This window comes from Gouania willdenowi, chromosome 12 (assembly GCF_900634775.1).
Source record: "Gouania willdenowi chromosome 12, fGouWil2.1, whole genome shotgun sequence".
Lineage (NCBI taxonomy): Eukaryota > Metazoa > Chordata > Actinopteri > Blenniiformes > Gobiesocidae > Gouania > Gouania willdenowi.
This window is the reverse complement of record NC_041055.1, coordinates 15,122,813-15,140,616: the sequence shown is the minus strand read 5'-3', so window position 1 is coordinate 15,140,616 and position 17,804 is coordinate 15,122,813. Positions and strand designations below refer to the sequence as shown.

Sequence of the window (17,804 nt, the reverse complement as noted above, 5' to 3'; positions counted from 1 at the left end):
TTAAGTTTAATCATGTTGTTAATGTCTAGTAGTCTGTGATTTTTCAGAACATCACAGTAATGGTGGGATAAGGGTTTTTTATCAAACATTTTTAGAGCTCGTTTGTAGAGGTTTTCAATGGTTGTAAGTGTTGTGGGGCATGCAAGTGACCACCTAGTTAGGCAGTTATCAATATGAGAAATTATCATGGAATAAAAATATGTTTTTGCTGCATTCAAATTCAGGTTGTTCCGAATATGATGGCAATTCCAATTATTATATTGAATCACAGGAGCAACTATTTTTCTGGGACTTTTGAACGACAGTGTTGGATCAAGGATGACCCCTAGATACTAGAATTCCTGGACAACCTCCAGTTCCACGTGTCATGTTGAACATGTTGAGTATCTTTGATGAGAAGATTATCAAATATGCTTTTATTTACTGTATTTTCCAGACTTTAAGGAGCACTTAAAATCCTTTAATTTTCTCAAAAATTGACAGTGCCCCTTATAATCAGGTGCCCCTTATGTATGAAATTAATATGTCAAAATGTTTTTGTAAAACTACAGTAAACTATGAAGTTGCACTGCTTGATGGATTTTTGGTGCTTTAGGGCTAACGTAGTCAGGCGTCTCGCGGAGTGATATGTACCTATAATGTGCTTCAACATACTGAACTGAAAAAGTGAGAGAAATGTTCTGTATTTTATGTGTTAAACCTGAACAATGTTGAGAGTAATTGTTAATGAGTTGAATAAAGCTTGAGTTATCAGACTATTTTGTTTTGCTTAACGTGTAGTAATAATAACAATAAAAATATAATAATAATAATAATAATAATAATAATAATAATAATAATAATAATAATAATAATAATAATAATAATAATAATAATAATAATAATAACAAACCAGTGCGCCTTATAGTCCAAAAAATACGGTATTTATATTATTATTATTGTCCTGCTGTATCTCATTCATTCTGTGAAAATTGAAGTCAAACACCCTTATTTTATGTAATATATGTACACACCATAGGCACAGAAATACTCTCAAACTGTTCAAAACAGTATAATCTCCATATAATATTGAACAGTTTTTTTTTTTTTTTAAATGTTCAACATGTTAAAACCTGAGTAAAAATAAATTTGAAACGATAATTTGTAACATCGGTAAAGTCTCTTACCTGCGGCAGCCATTCCTCATCAGAGTTTAAGCTTTTAAAATACACAAATATTGTTTAATTTCTATATACTCCATTCAGTAAGAGAATTTGTCCAACCCAATCACTAGCGCTAAAAGCAGGGGTGGAAAGTAACGAATTACATTTACTCTCGTTACTGTAATTGAGTAGCTTTTTGTGTACTTCTACTTTTTGAGGACTTTTTAAAGTCTGTAATTTTACTTTTACTCAAGTACATTTTGTTTCAAGTAACAGTACTTTGTTACATTTGAAATAAAATAAATCCAGCACCCGGACGGGACATTTGTGCTATTGAACGTACCATAAAGCTGTTGTTAGGATCAGCCAATAGAATGTGTATATGTCTATGGTCTGTTTTGTTGATTCACGTGACGTCACTCACTTTGCTGCATCACAACAAAATGAGAGCGCTAAATTCAGACGGAGGGCACAGAATAACTATATAAATGATTAACTTAGGATAACAAATCCACTGTCTTTTTAAAAAATCTATTCGACAATCATGTTTCTTCTCCAACATAATAAACCATAGAGGATAAAATACAATAAACAGGAACTGATTCACTGTGAAAACTATATTTTTATGCATTTTGTAGGTGTATACTTTGACATCCTTTAACTATTATTAGCCAATGAGAACTAATACACGTGACGACACGGCAGGTGTTTTATGAGGTTAGATGTGTTCCCTCCTTTGGCTCCTATAGCTTGATGGAAGCGCCTCTTTACCTCTCTACCTTTGTTTAAAGCCAAAATAGTTCCAAATGTGACTTTTGGAGATTGTTTTTCTGAGCAAAATTACTGATGCCACTGACAATCAACGCTACAGCAAACTCGCCGCTCTGGTCCGGTGCTTCATCCATGGTGAGTGTGTTGTCTAGAGTTTGGAACGGTGTGAGCTTCTGGGTAAGACAGAACTTCAGCTTGTTTGTTTGTTTTGAATTGTAATTCAATCGAATCGGAGCTGTCTCAGTTTAGTACGTATTCATGTCTGTGTTCAGCCGACAGAAACACACAAACATCCAATCAGCTAACACACGGGTGGAACCAGCGTGTGGAAACAGCCTATCATATCCTCGTACGTCACCAGTGACAGGCAAACACTAATTATTCAGCAGATGTGTTGTTTGGTTGCCATATTGGTTTGTTTTCAAGTCAGTAGCATGCAGTAAGCGTAGACTGTGCAGTAAGAAGCCAGGGGGACAGTAGAGGCAGCCGCTATGACAAGACGACTGGGATTGGTTATCTCTTTCAGTCAATTAGAATAATAAAAAATAGAGGAAATATAAGCGTGAGAAATGTCAAGTGTGGCGTGTGGTGTGAGAAAGGGTCACACAATAACTGTCACACTCAAAGCGTGATGCTTGGCAGCTTTCTAGTATATACTGTATGGATGTGACAAACAAACCTCATGTATCCTTGACTGTCAGGCTAATGTAGTCGTTAAGATGTTTTGCAAGTTTGCTTACATTATAGCCATTACTGCTGAGGAGGTTGTGGACCCACCCACTCAGAAGTGAGCAGACTTTGGTGGGTGGGGGGGTCGGGGGTGTAATGCCCCCAATTTAATACTGCCTGGTGCCGACTCTAGTCTCCCATGCGCCTCGTACTCCAGCAGTGCCAGATAAGCCACTGTGCGTCTTCACGCATTGTGTGCACATTTCTTTTTTTAACATCTAAAGGTGTTGTAGCCAATTGATCAGCAGTTTTGTGCAATGATCATGTGATTTTAATTACAATTATTATTATTAATATAAAATTGTATTTGTAGGCGCATGCACGTCAGTATCATTTTTTCCTCCTTCGGCTCATTCCACCTAGAATGTTTTATGGACTTATATATACTGTATATATAACTTACTGTACGCATTTCTTGCTTTCAGAGTTGATTTATTGGATGTATTGACACAAGCACTTACCTCATCCAATTGACATCGTTGACATTTTTTTAATTTAATTTATCCAGTTTAGCCATACCATGTCTTGTTCTCATGGGCGTTATTTTGAAATTGTGTTCTTTAATATTAATTAAAAAAGAACTTACTTTGAGCTTTATACACGTCTTTTTATTTTTTTATTGAATGGGAGCGTAGAGTCCCCCCCCCCAAAAACAAAATTGAGTAACGTTTACTCTGAGTACATTTTAAGTGAGCTACGTTTTACTTTTACTCGAGTAGAATTTTACACCAGTAATTTTACCTCTACTTTAAGTAAAATGTAATCAAAGTAACAATACTTTTACTTGAGAAGATTTTTTTTTGTACTCTTTCCACCCCTGACTAAAAGAAGCTACACTGAAGTTATTGTGTTTGGTACTTTTTTCCTTTCATCTTGCAGCCATGGCAACTGTTCACGTTTGTTGATGATAGTTTTTACTTATTTGAAATTGTAAGAGAAAGGCTTTCATCTTTTTTCAGGCTTTCATCTTTTTTCATCTCCAAAGCAGGAGTTGCTCTGTACTAAACTAGCAGTTGCATATAGTCGTGTCTCAGCCATCTGTGTGTGTTTTTCTCTCAGATACATTGAGGCAGAGTTTACTGGTCTTTTTGTTGGGTTTTTTACCTTGTGTACGGATAAAAAAAGAAGTCCCTCTTTCACGGATTGACCGACAGAGCCGAGTTTTCTTTGAAAGACAACACGACCTAAGGAACATGGCGGACAGTGTACACCACTACAACGAACATGATGACACAACTGCACCCCAGCATTTTTCAAACCGCAGAGGCCGATGTTTCCACAAAGGACTGTCGTCACGCAGAGACCGGCAATGGAGGAACCACCTCGCTAGATTTGGAGGACCTGGACCGCGGTCCAGCCTTTACGACATTGATGGAGATGTGACCATGACCGACAGCTTTCAGGACAGCAGTTCTCAGCACAGATACAATCCTTATGGAAGAGTATTTCGGAGAGGAGACGGCCGTATCGACAGAGGTCGGTGGCGAGGCAAAGGTGGAGGTGGTGGCAGAAAAAGGCCCTCTGTTCTGAAGCCTGAACAATTGGAGCATCTAAAGCAATGTATGGCGAAACGTTTTGATGGCTCTCACCAAGCTTTTGATCTAAACAACATTTATACAGACCCAGACTTGGTGTCCCAAAAAATCAAAGTAATTTTAAACAGACAAACAAGCATGGAGGCCATCATAAAGATCATAGAAGAACACGTTCCTGAGTTGACATGCTTGAACCTCAGTTACAACCGCATCCAAAGACTGGATGAACTCAGCAAGCTTGTAACCAAAGTGCCTCATCTGAAGACCCTGAACCTTTCACACAACAAACTGAAAAGCGAACATGAGCTGGACAAGTTGAAGGGGCTAAAACTGGAAGAGCTGTCGCTGGTCAGAAACCCTTTTTGTGCCCTTTTCAAGGACCAGTCTTCATTCATCAGTGTTGTGCGCCAGAGGTTTCCCCAGCTTCTGAAGTTGAATGGAAATGACCTCCCCCCACCCATTGGCTTTGATGTAGAAACCCCCACCACTATCCCGTCTTGCAAGGGCAGCTGCTTTGGCTCTGATTTCATCACAGTTCCAGCAAGGAACTGTGGTTTGTGCATCGTCAATGACCAACTCTTCAATAGAATGGCTACAACAGAGCAGATCCGCAGCACTTCTGTGGCGCCTGCCCCGACCCCTTCCTCCAGCCCAGTGCCCACCCTCACTACCCCCCAGCAGGAGATGCTCACCGCCTTCTCCCTGATGTGTCTGCAGGACAACTAGTGGGACTCCAACAGAGCAGCACAGATCTTCACTCAGTTAAAGACGGAGGGAAAAATCCCAGACGTGGCTTTTCTAAAGTAAAAAGTTGAAGAAAAAAAAAGTCTTTGCAATTTTGTGTTGAATAAAATCAAAGTTGACTCATGATAATCGTTTTATATATAATAAAACCACAGTTATTGAAAAAAAGGATTAATCAATAAATACTAATAATTATGATTATTATTATTGATGATAATAATAATAATAATAATAATTATAATAATAATTATAATAATAATAATAATAAAATAAAAAAATAAAAAAAAATAAAAAAAATAATAATAATAATAATAATAATAATAATAATAATAATAATTATTATTTTTATTATTATTATTATTATTATTATTGTTAATTGTTATTTATTATTATTATTATTATTATTATTGAGGGAGAACCTTAGAAGTGATAAACGCATGCTAACATATAGGAGTTTGTTCCATGGAAGTGATAGTGTTAATCTTGCCGAAAGTGTAATAGAAGATTGTTGGGAATATCATTATTTTAAAGGCAATGAATTTGGTTGGGAAATATAAGAAAGAGTAAAAGAATATAAGATTGAAAATGTACTTATTAACTCTCATACTCCTATTAGTAATATCCCCATTTGGATGTTTACATACGTTGAGATTTTAATTTAATTTAACTAAAAAGAGAAAGAGGAAAGGTATATTTGGTAGGTCAATTAATAAAAAGGAAATATTACAATTGTATAGATATTTAAACAGATGGAGCCAAAAATGAAGAGGATAGGATAGTTATATGTATATCATCAGTAAATGGTGTGCCACAGGGTTCAATTTTAGGGCCAAAACTGTTCATTTTATACATACGACATTTTCAAAGTCTCAAATAGCCTCAAACTAACGTTGTTTACAGAAGACACAACCATCCTATGCTCAGGTAAAGACACTAAAACCTTAATAGAGTCAACAAAAAAAGAATTATCAAAAATCCAGACATGGTTAGATGTAAATAAACTTGCCCTAAACGTCAGCAAACAAAATTCATCAATTTCGGAAAGAAAAAAATTATGGGAGAAATAAGACTGAAACTGGGTTCAGTGGGTGACTTGGGGTGTGTTCATGTGGATGGTGGCAGAGGGAAAGCTGTTGTGTCTGGAGGTTCTGGTCCTGATGGACTGAAACCTCCTTCCAGAAGGGAGAGATTGAAACAGTTTATGAACGGTGTGGGAGGGGTCGGCCACTCCCTCCCCGCTGATGTTCAGCTCCCACTTGAGGTCCTGAGTGATGATGGAAGCTATGGAAGCTTCAACAAATCCTACATACCAAATCACTAAAAACAATCTATTCTTCACTCATAGCATCACATTTAAATTACTGCTCCGAAATATGGGGAAATAACTACAAAACGCATCTTGAACCATTATTTAAACTACAAAAAAAGGCTATAAGAATTTTACATAAAGACCCACACAACGCACACACAAACGAATTATTTGAGAAGGCAAAATACCTAAAACTGCAAGAAATAATACACTACAACACACAAATACACGCATTTAGGGCTTCATTTAAAATACTACCACATCAAATACAAAAACGTTTCACATACAATCAAAATTCCTACGACTTCAGACAAAATAATGTGTTTCGACTAGAGTCAAATCGAACGTTGGGAAACATAGTACAGTGTATAGAGCCATGAACCTCTGGAATATCCTTGACGCAGAGACACAACAATCCGAAAATCTGACAAGGTTAAAGGAGAAAACACGGAGGATATTCCTACACGCATACAAGTCCCAAGTCAACTCTTCATCGAAAAACACAGCGACGACATGGAACTCATCAACTGGTCATTGAGAAGAACTTTTCGTTTGGAGAGTTGGAGGAACGTAAACAACGACTGGAAAAGAAAGCTCGAGGAGATACGGAGAAAAAGGACAGTGAGGAGGAGTAACAACAGGAACAATGACTGCAGACGAGAACTCATCACATAAAAATGGAAAAAAAAAAAAAAAAAAAAAAAAAAAAATAAATGAAAAGATGAAATTATGGTATGAAGAAGATAAGAATGTTTGACCAGGGAAGAAACGAGGTTTGATGTAAAATTATCTGTGTTCAAATCAGGGGACGGATCAAGATAAGCAAAATGCTCTTTTCCATCGCCCTTTCCGGCATGCAAAAAGACAAAAAAAAAAAAAATGTCAAAGTTAATTTTTGTGACTGCAACCATGTCGGAAATGAACTGAATAAATAAAATAAATAAAATAAATATAAAAATTCGGAAATCTGATCAGTTGTCAGTTTATACGGCAGAAATGATGGCTATTATTATAGGTCTACAATGGTAGAGGAAGTAAAACCAGATAGAGTAGTATGTTGTATTGATTCCTTAGCAGCTTTCTATAGCAGAGCTGCCATTCCTCACGCTTTGAGAGTGACAGTCAGCAAATTTGACGCATTTTCACACCACACGCCACACTTGACATTTCTCACGCTTATATTTCCCCATTCAATCCTCCATTTTTTTATGAAAAAACTTTGGACCTCGTGGCTTGCCGTAGCTCAAGTAACTCCGATTGACTGACCGAGATAACCAATGCCAGACCAATCCATGTCCCCTTGTGCCTAAATCTAACCAACCACGGCAGGCATCACACAATTATTAAAAAAAAATCAAAAGCAACGTAAGAGTAATAGAGTATTGATTGGGGAAATAAGCATGTGAAATGTCAAGTGTGGCGTGAGAATGCGTCAAATTACGTGACTGTCACTCTCAAAGCGTCAGGCTTGGCAGCTGTTTCATTTATTAATGTATGTAATATATTGTACCAGACTAAAACCAGTCGAGTATGTCACAATGCATCTCTCCATTTTTTTCCGAAAAAAAACACTGAAAGTCATAAAATGACAAGGCACATGGACAGTCCCAAAACAGGTTTGGGATTTAAAGTAAGGCCCTCTCACCACATTGACTCTAATTTTGCCTGAGGAGAATTCCCACCCAAGCCAAAACTTGGTGAGTTCTCCAAGGACAGAGGGAGAGGCTGTACATTTTAAGGACCTTACCAGCTAATATCAAATACTGAAGTCTCTATTAATTGCAGAAGAAGGTACAACACTCCTGTCTAGTACCTGGGGGGCAGTCCTCGTCACTATCCCTGCTCCCTCCTGGCCACGCAACATGATAAAGGTTTGCCTAACAAATGGGAAAATCATTTCAAAACACTAAATATTTCTGTCTACATTATGGTACCGACAGGCCACAGCAGCCATGATTACCTTAGAAATAACACTTTTATAACCACTGTTTGTGCAGCTGACATCAGTGCAAAACAGCTTTATACAATCTTTAAATACATTACATACAAAAACATGCAATGACACTAACTTCAAGTTGACCTTTTATCCATAGTATAAATTTCTGTGCACAATGTAAACCGGATACTTGGACCATTTGTTTTAGTCCTGATTTGATCACGTCTTACAGCCTGTTAGTGAACTTCAGGTTTTATAAATCATCAATACTGTCCCTATAGCAGTGACGTGCCGTGACCACTAGGGTTGGGTAGGCACGTTGCAAATCGAGACCACCAATGACAATTTCATATGTTTCTGCTGTCAAGTGTTAATTCAATTCAAATCAATTTTATTTGTATAAAGAAATTTCCAACAAAGTCATCTCAATGCGCTTAACCAAATAAATAATTCATATTAAGAAAGAAAAAAGTATTTAGCCATCTAACAAAATCAACATCATAAACACTATTAAAGAAACATAAATAATTATTTAATATAGCCTCCATACTCTCCCAACAAGATATATCTCATGACACGGCAGCGCAGTCGTTGTTTGTGTTGGAAACAGAAACACGGAGAAAATGACAAAAACAACTCAGAACAGCCTCAGGGAGGAGCATCCACAAAGTCAATCCTTCCTTTTGTTCCATTCGCTGTGAAAACTATGAAACATGTTCTGACCTTACTTTTGCTGAAGGTCTGGTAGCTCAGGTGTTGGTCTCCCATCTTTTAAAAACTGTCGTTTTTCCTCAAAACAAAGTTTCTCTATTGTCTTTAGCACTGTCATCGTGACTGTAGTGTTATCCTGCCCACTCGCTAGAGAACGTAGCAGCAGCGGTCATGTGATATCAATTCACTAATGTACTGTGAACATACGTACAGCATTTAGCATAGTGCTCAACACTGCCTTTGCACGTAAATGGTTGTCATCTTGGGGACCTGACTGCGCATGCGCAAACACGTAAAAACATGTAAAAACACGCAATGGGAACGGAGGCAGTGGCCTCCCTCTGCCTTACTGCGGAGTGAAAAAAAAAAAAAGACTGTGCAGCTGTTCCAGGAAGTAGCGCTGTTTAGTAATTTGGGCTATGAAACGCACAAAATGCGGACACTTTCAAACTTATAGGTACTGTAGGCTATTGGAAATGGAAAAATATATAATTTATAATTATATTATAATTAAAAATAAATAAATAAATTATAATTAAAACAAATAATCAAAATATCAATTCACCCTTGGGTAGGCACTGCCTACTTTGCCTACCCTGACGGCACGTCACTGCCCTATAGATACCTAAGGCAGTTGAGATTTTTGAAAATAACAGATGCAAAAAAATAATAATACTGTGTTGTCGCTTAAGATGTTCATTAAAATACATTCAAACTGAACTAATTTTAACATTTTTAATTGAGCACGCACAAAGTGCTTCCTTCTCACCTGAGCAGTGGGTGCAGCCTCTGCTTGACAAGGAAAAAGTACTTGAGCTGTTTCAGGCCTTTCTTTGAGTAGGTTAAACACTTGTTTGTTTTAGTCCTTTCTTGATTTGCTTTATCTAGCTAAGTCTTTGTCCAAATACTTGTCAAATATAATTTGACATTAAAATTTAAAAAAAATTATATAGACAAATTACACAAATATGAAACATAATAAAGTCAATTTTCAACTAATCTCACCACACCTGATTGGTTGTTCCAGAAGCTGCTGGAACAACCAATGGCGATTTTGCACATTCAGATGAGGCAGGTCCCAGGAAGAACCCAGGTTGTTTATATCATCCCTCTGCTGCTTCATCAAAAATTCGTCTCAATCAAGCTTGACAGTAAAGAGAGCAATAATACAAAAACAGCCAAAATCATTTCACTGTGAAAATCTGTAAATAAAACTGATACCTACACTTTTGTGTTAAAGAAAAATATAAAACATTTTGAGTTAACTATAGTACTCCACTTTGCCACTTAAAGCTTATCAAATGACAAACTCTACTTTTCAAACTGTTACATTGATAAGAGTCCATCTATCCATCCATTTTCTTACCCACTTGTTCCTGTTTTTCAGGGTCACGGAGGTCTGCCGGTGCCTATCTCTGGCTCACACTGGGCGTTAGACGGGGGTACACCCTGGACAGGGTGCCAATCTTCATAAGAGTCAATGATGGTAATAGGAAATGCATTTTAAGATATTCTGCCTCATAAAAAGTAGGCGACTCATGTGGAGTTACTTTGTTTTTAGTTTATGAACTGTGTGCCCACCAGCATCAAAAACACTTAATGGACTCGTAAATTCCAGTTTACAAGTGAAAGAATCATCTTCCCCACAGCACATGAAGGCAGCATCGTGTTGGCACAAACACGCTTCAAAGACTTGTTTCTTGATAAAAATGTTCAAATGAACCTAGTTCAATCTCTGTTACTTGGTACAATTGAGCACTGAAAGCTTATTGACATATAACAGCATAATTATTTACTGTAATCTTACATACAGCTGCATTTTTGGATATCCACAGATGCCACTATAGACTCTTGCGACTGACGTCAAGGCATTTTGACCCAGCGCCATCTTAGAAGATGGCGGCCCTATACGGATACACCTTCGTGGGTGTGTTTACCTGAAAAATAGTTTTTTGACTTATTGAAAGCAGCCCATGTGCTAAACAATTGTCAAAGGTCGTCTTCGTTTGACCTCAATATGTCGGAGGCCACAGCTTATGTTGACACTCTACCAGATGCTGGAGAAGCTGGGTCTGATCGGCGGGAATGACCCCTACAACGTTCCTGTTGACAAATGGAATGAAGATGTCCCTTATTTCCCGGAAGTGACTTATCCTGACATAGACCGTCGTGGGACAGGTTAGTTTTACCCTACTGATGATGTGTTGTTGCAATAGTAATCCTGTTGCAACATATGAGAAACAATTGTGAACTACTTCGTCTACCCATCGAGCTCATGCACAATGGACCACATGAAAAGTGTCAAGGGACTGGAAGCTTACATCCAGTTTGTTTGTGGCTGGATTTGTGAAGTAGCTGCTTTTATTCATAATGGAATCCATGTGGTTAAATCCTATGGAATCACAGGAGTGCCAAAATTTAAAGGAAATGCATGTGGAAATATAAAGCAAATCCATAATACAAATTTGTAAATAAAAAGAGAATCAATGATAAAAATGTTTAAATATAAAGAGAATAAATAATGAAAAAGTAAAATATTCTTTTTCCATTTAGTTTTTGCTTTTTCCACTTTGTCATTGCTTTTTCTGTTTTGTCTGTGTCTTTTCCATTTACGTTTTGACATTGCTTTTTCTTCATGACTCAAGCAGTTGGTAAAAGCAATGTCAAAGTAAAGACGGTCTTTCTGTCCAGGCTGACTAGTTGATACCTGTTCAAGCGATACCTGCTTGCAGTCGCTATGTATTAGCAGGCTCGGGGAGTAACAGATTACAAGTAACAGTGTTGCGTAATCATTATACAAAAAACATGTAACTGTGATCTGTGACAGTATATAAAAAAACGTGTAATCAAATTACAGGGTTTTTTTGTTTGTTTTTTTGGTAAAACGGGGGATTATTTTGGGGGAATATATTTTAAAAGCAAGCAGAATATTCATCAGTGCATTCACACAGTGCGCACAGACGCAATTTTTTTTGCAGCATTCAAATTCAGGTTGTTCCGAATGAGACGGAAATTCCAAATTGCCAAAATCCCTCTACTAATGCGCTCAACCCAGTGTTGCTATGAGTGAGAACAGGTTTGAACTATTTTTCTGGGACTTTTGAACGACAGTGTTGGATCAAGGATAACCCCTAGATACTAGAATTCCTGGACAACCTCCAGTTCCACGTGTCATGTTGAACATGTTGAGTATCTTTGATGAGAAGATTATCAAATATGCTTTTATTTACTGTATTTTCCGGACTTTAAGGCGCACTTAAAATCCTTTAATTTTTTCAAAAATGGACAGTGCCCCTTATAATCAGGTGCGCCTTATGTATGAAATTAATATGTCAAAATGTTTTTGTAAAACTACAGTAAACTATGAAGCTGCACTGCTTGATGGATTTTTGGCGCTTTAGGGCTAACGTAGTCAGGCGCCTCGCGGAGTGATATGTACCTGTACTGTGCTTCAACATACTGAACTGAAAAAGTGAGAGTAATGTTCTGTATTTTATGTGTTAAACCTGAACAATGTTGAGAGTTATTGTTAATGAGTTGAATAAAGTTTGAGTTATCTGACTATTTTGTTTTGCTTAATGTGTATTAATAATAATAATAATAATAATAATAATAATAATAATAATAATAATAACAAACCAGTGCGCCTTATAGTCCAAAAAATACGGTATTTATATTATTATTATTGTCCTGCTGTATCTCATTCATTCTGTGAAAACTGAAGTCAAACACCCTTATTTTATGTAATATATGTACACACCATAGGCACAGAAATACTCTCAAACTGTTCAAAACAGTATAATCTCCATATAATATTGAACAGTTTTTTTTTTTTTTTTAAATGTTCAACATGTTAAAACCTGAGTAAAAATAAATTTGAAACAATAATTTGTAACATCGGTAAAGTCTCTTACCTGCGGCAGCCATTCCTCATCAGAGTTTAAGCTTTTAAAATACACAAATATTGTTTAATTTCTATATACTCCATTCAGTAAGAGAATTTGTCCAACCCAATCACTAGCGCTAAAAGCAGGGGTGGAAAGTAACGAATTACATTTACTCTCGTTACTGTAATTGAGTAGCTTTTTGTGTACTTCTACTTTTTGAGGACTTTTTAAAGTCTGTAATTTTACTTTTACTCAAGTACATTTTGTTTCAAGTAACAGTACTTTGTTACATTTGAAATAAAATAAATCCAGCACCCGGACGGGACATTTGTGCTATTGAACGTACCATAAAGCTGTTGTTAGGATCAACCAATAGAATGTGTATATGTCTATGGTCTGTTTTGTTGATTCACGTGACGTCACTCACTTTGCTGCATCACAACAAAATGAGAGCGCTAAATTCAGACGGAGGGCACAGAATAACTATATAAATGATTAACTTAGGATAACAAATCCACTGTCTTTTTAAAAATCTATTCGACAATCATGTTCTTCTCCAACATAATAAACCATAGAGGATAAAATACAATAAACAGGAACTGATTCATTGTGAAAACTATATTTTTATGCATTTTGTAGGTGCGTTATACTTTGACATCCTTTAACTATTATTAGCCAATGAGAACTAATACACGTGACGACACGGCAGGTGTTTTATGAGGTTAGATGTGTTCCCTCCTTTGGCTCCTATAGCTTGATGGAGGCGCCTCTTTACCTCTCTACCTTTGTTTAAAGCCAAAATAGTTCCAAATGTGACTTTTGGAGATTGTTTTTCTGAGCAAAATTACTGATGCCACTGACAATCAACGCTACAGCAAACTCGCCGCTCTGGTCCGGTGCATCATCCATGGTGAGTGTGTTGTCTAGAGTTTGGAACGGTGTGAGCTTCTGGGTAAGACAGAACTTCAGCTTGTTTGTTTGTTTTGAATTGTAATTCAATCGAATCGGAGCTGTCTCAGTTTAGTACGTATTCATGTCTGTGTTCAGCCGACAGAAACACACAAACATCCAATCAGCTAAACACACGGGTGGAACCAGCGTGTGGAACAGCCTATCATATCCTCGTATGTCACCAGTGACAGGCAAACACTAATTATTCAGCAGATGTGTTGTTGGTTGCCATATGGTTTTGTTTTCAAGTCAGTAGCATGCAGTAAGCGTAGAATGTGCAGTAAGAAGCCAGGAGGGACAGTAGAGGCAGCCGCTATGACAAGACGACTGGATTGGTTATCTCTTTCAGTCAATTAGAATAATAAAAAATAGAGGAAATATAAGCGTGAGAAATGTTCAAGTGTGGCGTGTGGTGTGAGAAAGGGTCACACAATAACTGTCACACTCAAAGCGTGATGCTTGGCAGCTTTCTAGTATATACTGTATGGATGTGACAAACAAACCTCATGTATCCTTGACTGTCAGGCTAATGTAGTCGTTAAGATGTTTTGCAAGTTTGCTTACATTATAGCCATTACTGAGGAGGTTGTGACCCACCCACTCAAGAAGTGCGCAGACTTTGGTGGGTGGGGGGTCGGGGGTGTAATGCCCCCAATTTAATACTGCCTGGTGCCGACTCTAGTCTCCCATGCGCCTCGTACTCCAGCAGTGCCAGATAAGCCACTGCGTCTTCACGCATTGTGTGCACATTCTTTTTTTAACATTAAATGTGTTGTAGCCAATTGATCAGCAGTTTTGTGCATGATCATGTGATTTTAATTACAATTTTATTATTAATATAAAATGTATTTGTAGGCGCATGCAGTCAGTATCATTTTTCCTCCTTCGGCTCCATTCCACCTAGCATGTTTTATGGACTTATATATACTGTATATATAACTTACGTACGCATTTCTTGCTTTCAGAGTTGATTTATTGGAGTATTGACACAAGCACTTACCTCATCCAATTGACATCGTTGACATTTTTTTAATTTAATTTATCCAGTTTAGCCATACCATGTCTTGTTCTCATGGGCGTTATTTTGAAATTGTGTTCTTAATATTAATTAAAAAAAGAACTTACTTTGAGCTTTATTACACGTCTTTTTATTTTTTTATTGAATGGGAGCGTAGAGTCCCCCCCCCCAAAAAACAAAATTGAGTAACGTTTACTCTGAGTACATTTAAGTGAGCTACGTTTACTTTTACTCGAGTAGAATTTTACACCAGTAATTTTACCTCTACTTTAAGTAAAATGTAATAAAAGAACAATACTTTTACTTGAGAGAAGATTTTTTTTGTACTCTTTCCACCCCTGACTAAAAGAAGCTAACTGAAGTTATTGTGTTTGGTACTTTTTTCCTTTCATCTTGCAGCCATGGCAACTGTTCACGTTTGTTGTGATAGTTTTTACTTATTTGAAATTGTAGAGAAGGCTTTCATCTTTTTCAGGCTTTCATCTTTTTTCATCTTCAAAGCAGGAGTTGCTCTGTACGAAACTAGCAGTTGCATATAGTCGTGTCTCAGCCATCTGTGTGTGTTTTTCTCTCAGATACATTGAGGCAGAGTTTACTGGTCTTTTTGTTGGGTTTTTTCCCTTTGTACTGATAAAAAAACGAAGTCCCTCTTTCACGGATTGACCGACAGAGTTGTCTTTGAAAGACAACACGACCTAAAGAACATGGCGGACAGTGTACACCACTACAACAAACATGATGACAGAACTGCACCCCAGCATTTTTCAAACTGCAGAGGCCGATGCTTCCACAAAGGACTGTCGTCACGCAGAGACCGGCAATGGAGGAACCACCTCGCTAGATTTGAAGGACATGAACCGCGGTCCAGCCTTTACGACATTGATGGAGATGTGACCATGACCGACAGCTTTCAGGACAGCAGTTCTCAGCACAGATACAATCCTTATGGAAGAGTATTTCGGAGAGGAGACGGCCGTATCGACAGAGGTCGGCGGCGAGGCAAAGGTGGAGGTGGTGGCAGAAAAGGCGCTCTGTTCTGAAGCCTGAACAATTGGAGCATCTAAAGCAATGTATGGCGAAACGTTTTGATGGCTCTCACCAAGCTTTGGATCTAAACAACATTTATACAGACCCAGACTTGGTGTCCCAAAAAATCAAAGTAATTTTAAACAGAAAAACAAGCATGGAGGCCATCATAAAGATCATAGAAGAAACACGTTCCTGAGTTGACATGCTTGAACCTCAGTAACAACCGCATCCAAAGACTGGATGAACTCAGCAAGCTTGTAACCAAAGTGCCTCATCTGAAGACCCTGAACCTTTCACACAAACAAACTGAAAAGCGAACATGAGCTGGACAAGTTGAAGGGGCTCAAACTGGAAGAGCTGTGGCTGGTCAGAAACCCTTTTGTGCCCTTTTCAAGGACCAGTCTTCATTCATCAGTGCTGTGCGCCAGAGGTTTCCCCGGCTTCTGAAGTTGAATGGAAATGACCTCCCCCCACCCATTGGCTTTGATGTAGAAACCCCCACCACTATCCCGTCTTGCAAGGGCAGCTGCTTTGGCTCTGATTTCATCACAGTTCCAGCAAGGAACTGTGGTTTGTGCATCGTCAATGACCAACTCTTCAATAGGAAGGCTACAACAGAGCAGATCCGCAGCACTTTTGGGGTGCCTGCCCCGACCCCTTCCTCCAGCCCAGTGCCCACCCTCACTACCCCCCAGCAGGAGATGCTCACTGCCTTCTCCCTGATGTGTCTGCAGGACAACTAGTGGGACTCCAACAGAGCAGCACAGATCTTCACTCAATTAAAGACGGAGGGAAAATCCCAGACGTGGCTTTTCTAAAGTAAAAAGTTGAAGAAAAAAAAAGTCGTTTCAATTTTGTGTTGAATAAAATCAAAGTTGACTCATGTTAATCGTTTTATATCAAATAAAACAACAGTTATTGAAAAAAAGGATTAATCAATAAATACTAATAATTATGATTATTATTATTGATGATAATAATAATAATAATAATAATAATAATAATAATAATAATATAATATATATATAGTATTATTTTATTATTATATTATTATTATTATTATTTTAATTGTTATTTATTATTATTATTATATTATTATTATTATGAGGGAGAAACCTTAGAAGTGTAAACGCATGCTAACATAGGAGTAGTTCCATGGAAGTGATAGTGTTAATCTTGCCAAAAGTGTAATAGAAGATTTTTGGGAATATCATTATTTTAAAGGCAATGAATTTGGTTGGGAAATATAAGAAAAAGTAAAAGAATATAAGATTGAAAATGTACTTATTAACTCTCCTACTCCTATTAGTAATATCCCCATTTGGATGTTTACATACGTTGAGATTTTAATTTAATTTAACTAAAAAGAGAAAGAGGAAAGGTATATTTGGTAGGTCAGTATATAAAAAGGAAATATTTACAATTGTATAGATATTTAAACAGATGGAGCCAAAGATGAAGAGGATAGGATAGGTATATGTATCATCAGTAAATGGTGTGCCACAGGGTTCAATTTTAGGGCCAAAACTGTTCATTTTATACATAAACGACATTTTCAAAGTCTCAAATAGCCTCAAACTAACGTTGTTTACAGACGACACAACCATCCTATGCTCAGTTAAAGACATTAAAACCTTAATAGATTCAACAAATGAAGAATTATCAAAAATCCAGACATGGTTAGATGTAAATAAACTTGCCCTAAACGTCAGCAAAACAAAATTCATCAATTTCGGAAAGAAAAAAATAATAGGAGAAATAAGACTGAAACTAAACATGGAAATAATAGAACAAGTAAAAGAATATAGGGTACTAGGAGTGTGGATGGACGACAAGCTGACCTGGAAAAAACATATACTAATAGTTAAAAACGGTTGCCAAAAGCAGCAGTTACATCTCAGAATCAGAATCAGAATCATAAATGTTTTAATGGCCATGTACAGTTTTAAGGACAGTACAAGGAATTTGTCTTGGTAGTTGGTGGACAAACAAAAAAAAAAAAAAAAAAAAAAAAAAGAACAACCAGCAACAATAATATAATA

The 17,804-nt window shown here is 37.2% G+C and overlaps 1 protein-coding gene across 1 annotated transcript; it reads left to right on the top strand.

Annotated features, from left to right (window-relative positions):
* Window positions 1-4,174: 4,174 nt before the first annotated feature.
* Window positions 4,175-4,903, top strand: LOC114473700 (nuclear RNA export factor 1-like). Its single transcript, XM_028463468.1, has one exon. It carries the CDS (start codon window positions 4,205-4,207, stop codon window positions 4,901-4,903), a length of 699 nt encoding a protein of 232 aa, XP_028319269.1. The 5' UTR covers window positions 4,175-4,204.
* The last annotated feature ends 12,901 nt before the right edge of the window (window positions 4,904-17,804 follow it).

Excerpts from the sequence above, each read along its gene's own strand:
- LOC114473700 (XM_028463468.1), top strand. The coding sequence starts at position 4,205 with ATGGCGAAACGTTTTGATGGCTCTCACCAAGCTTTTGATCTAAACAAC.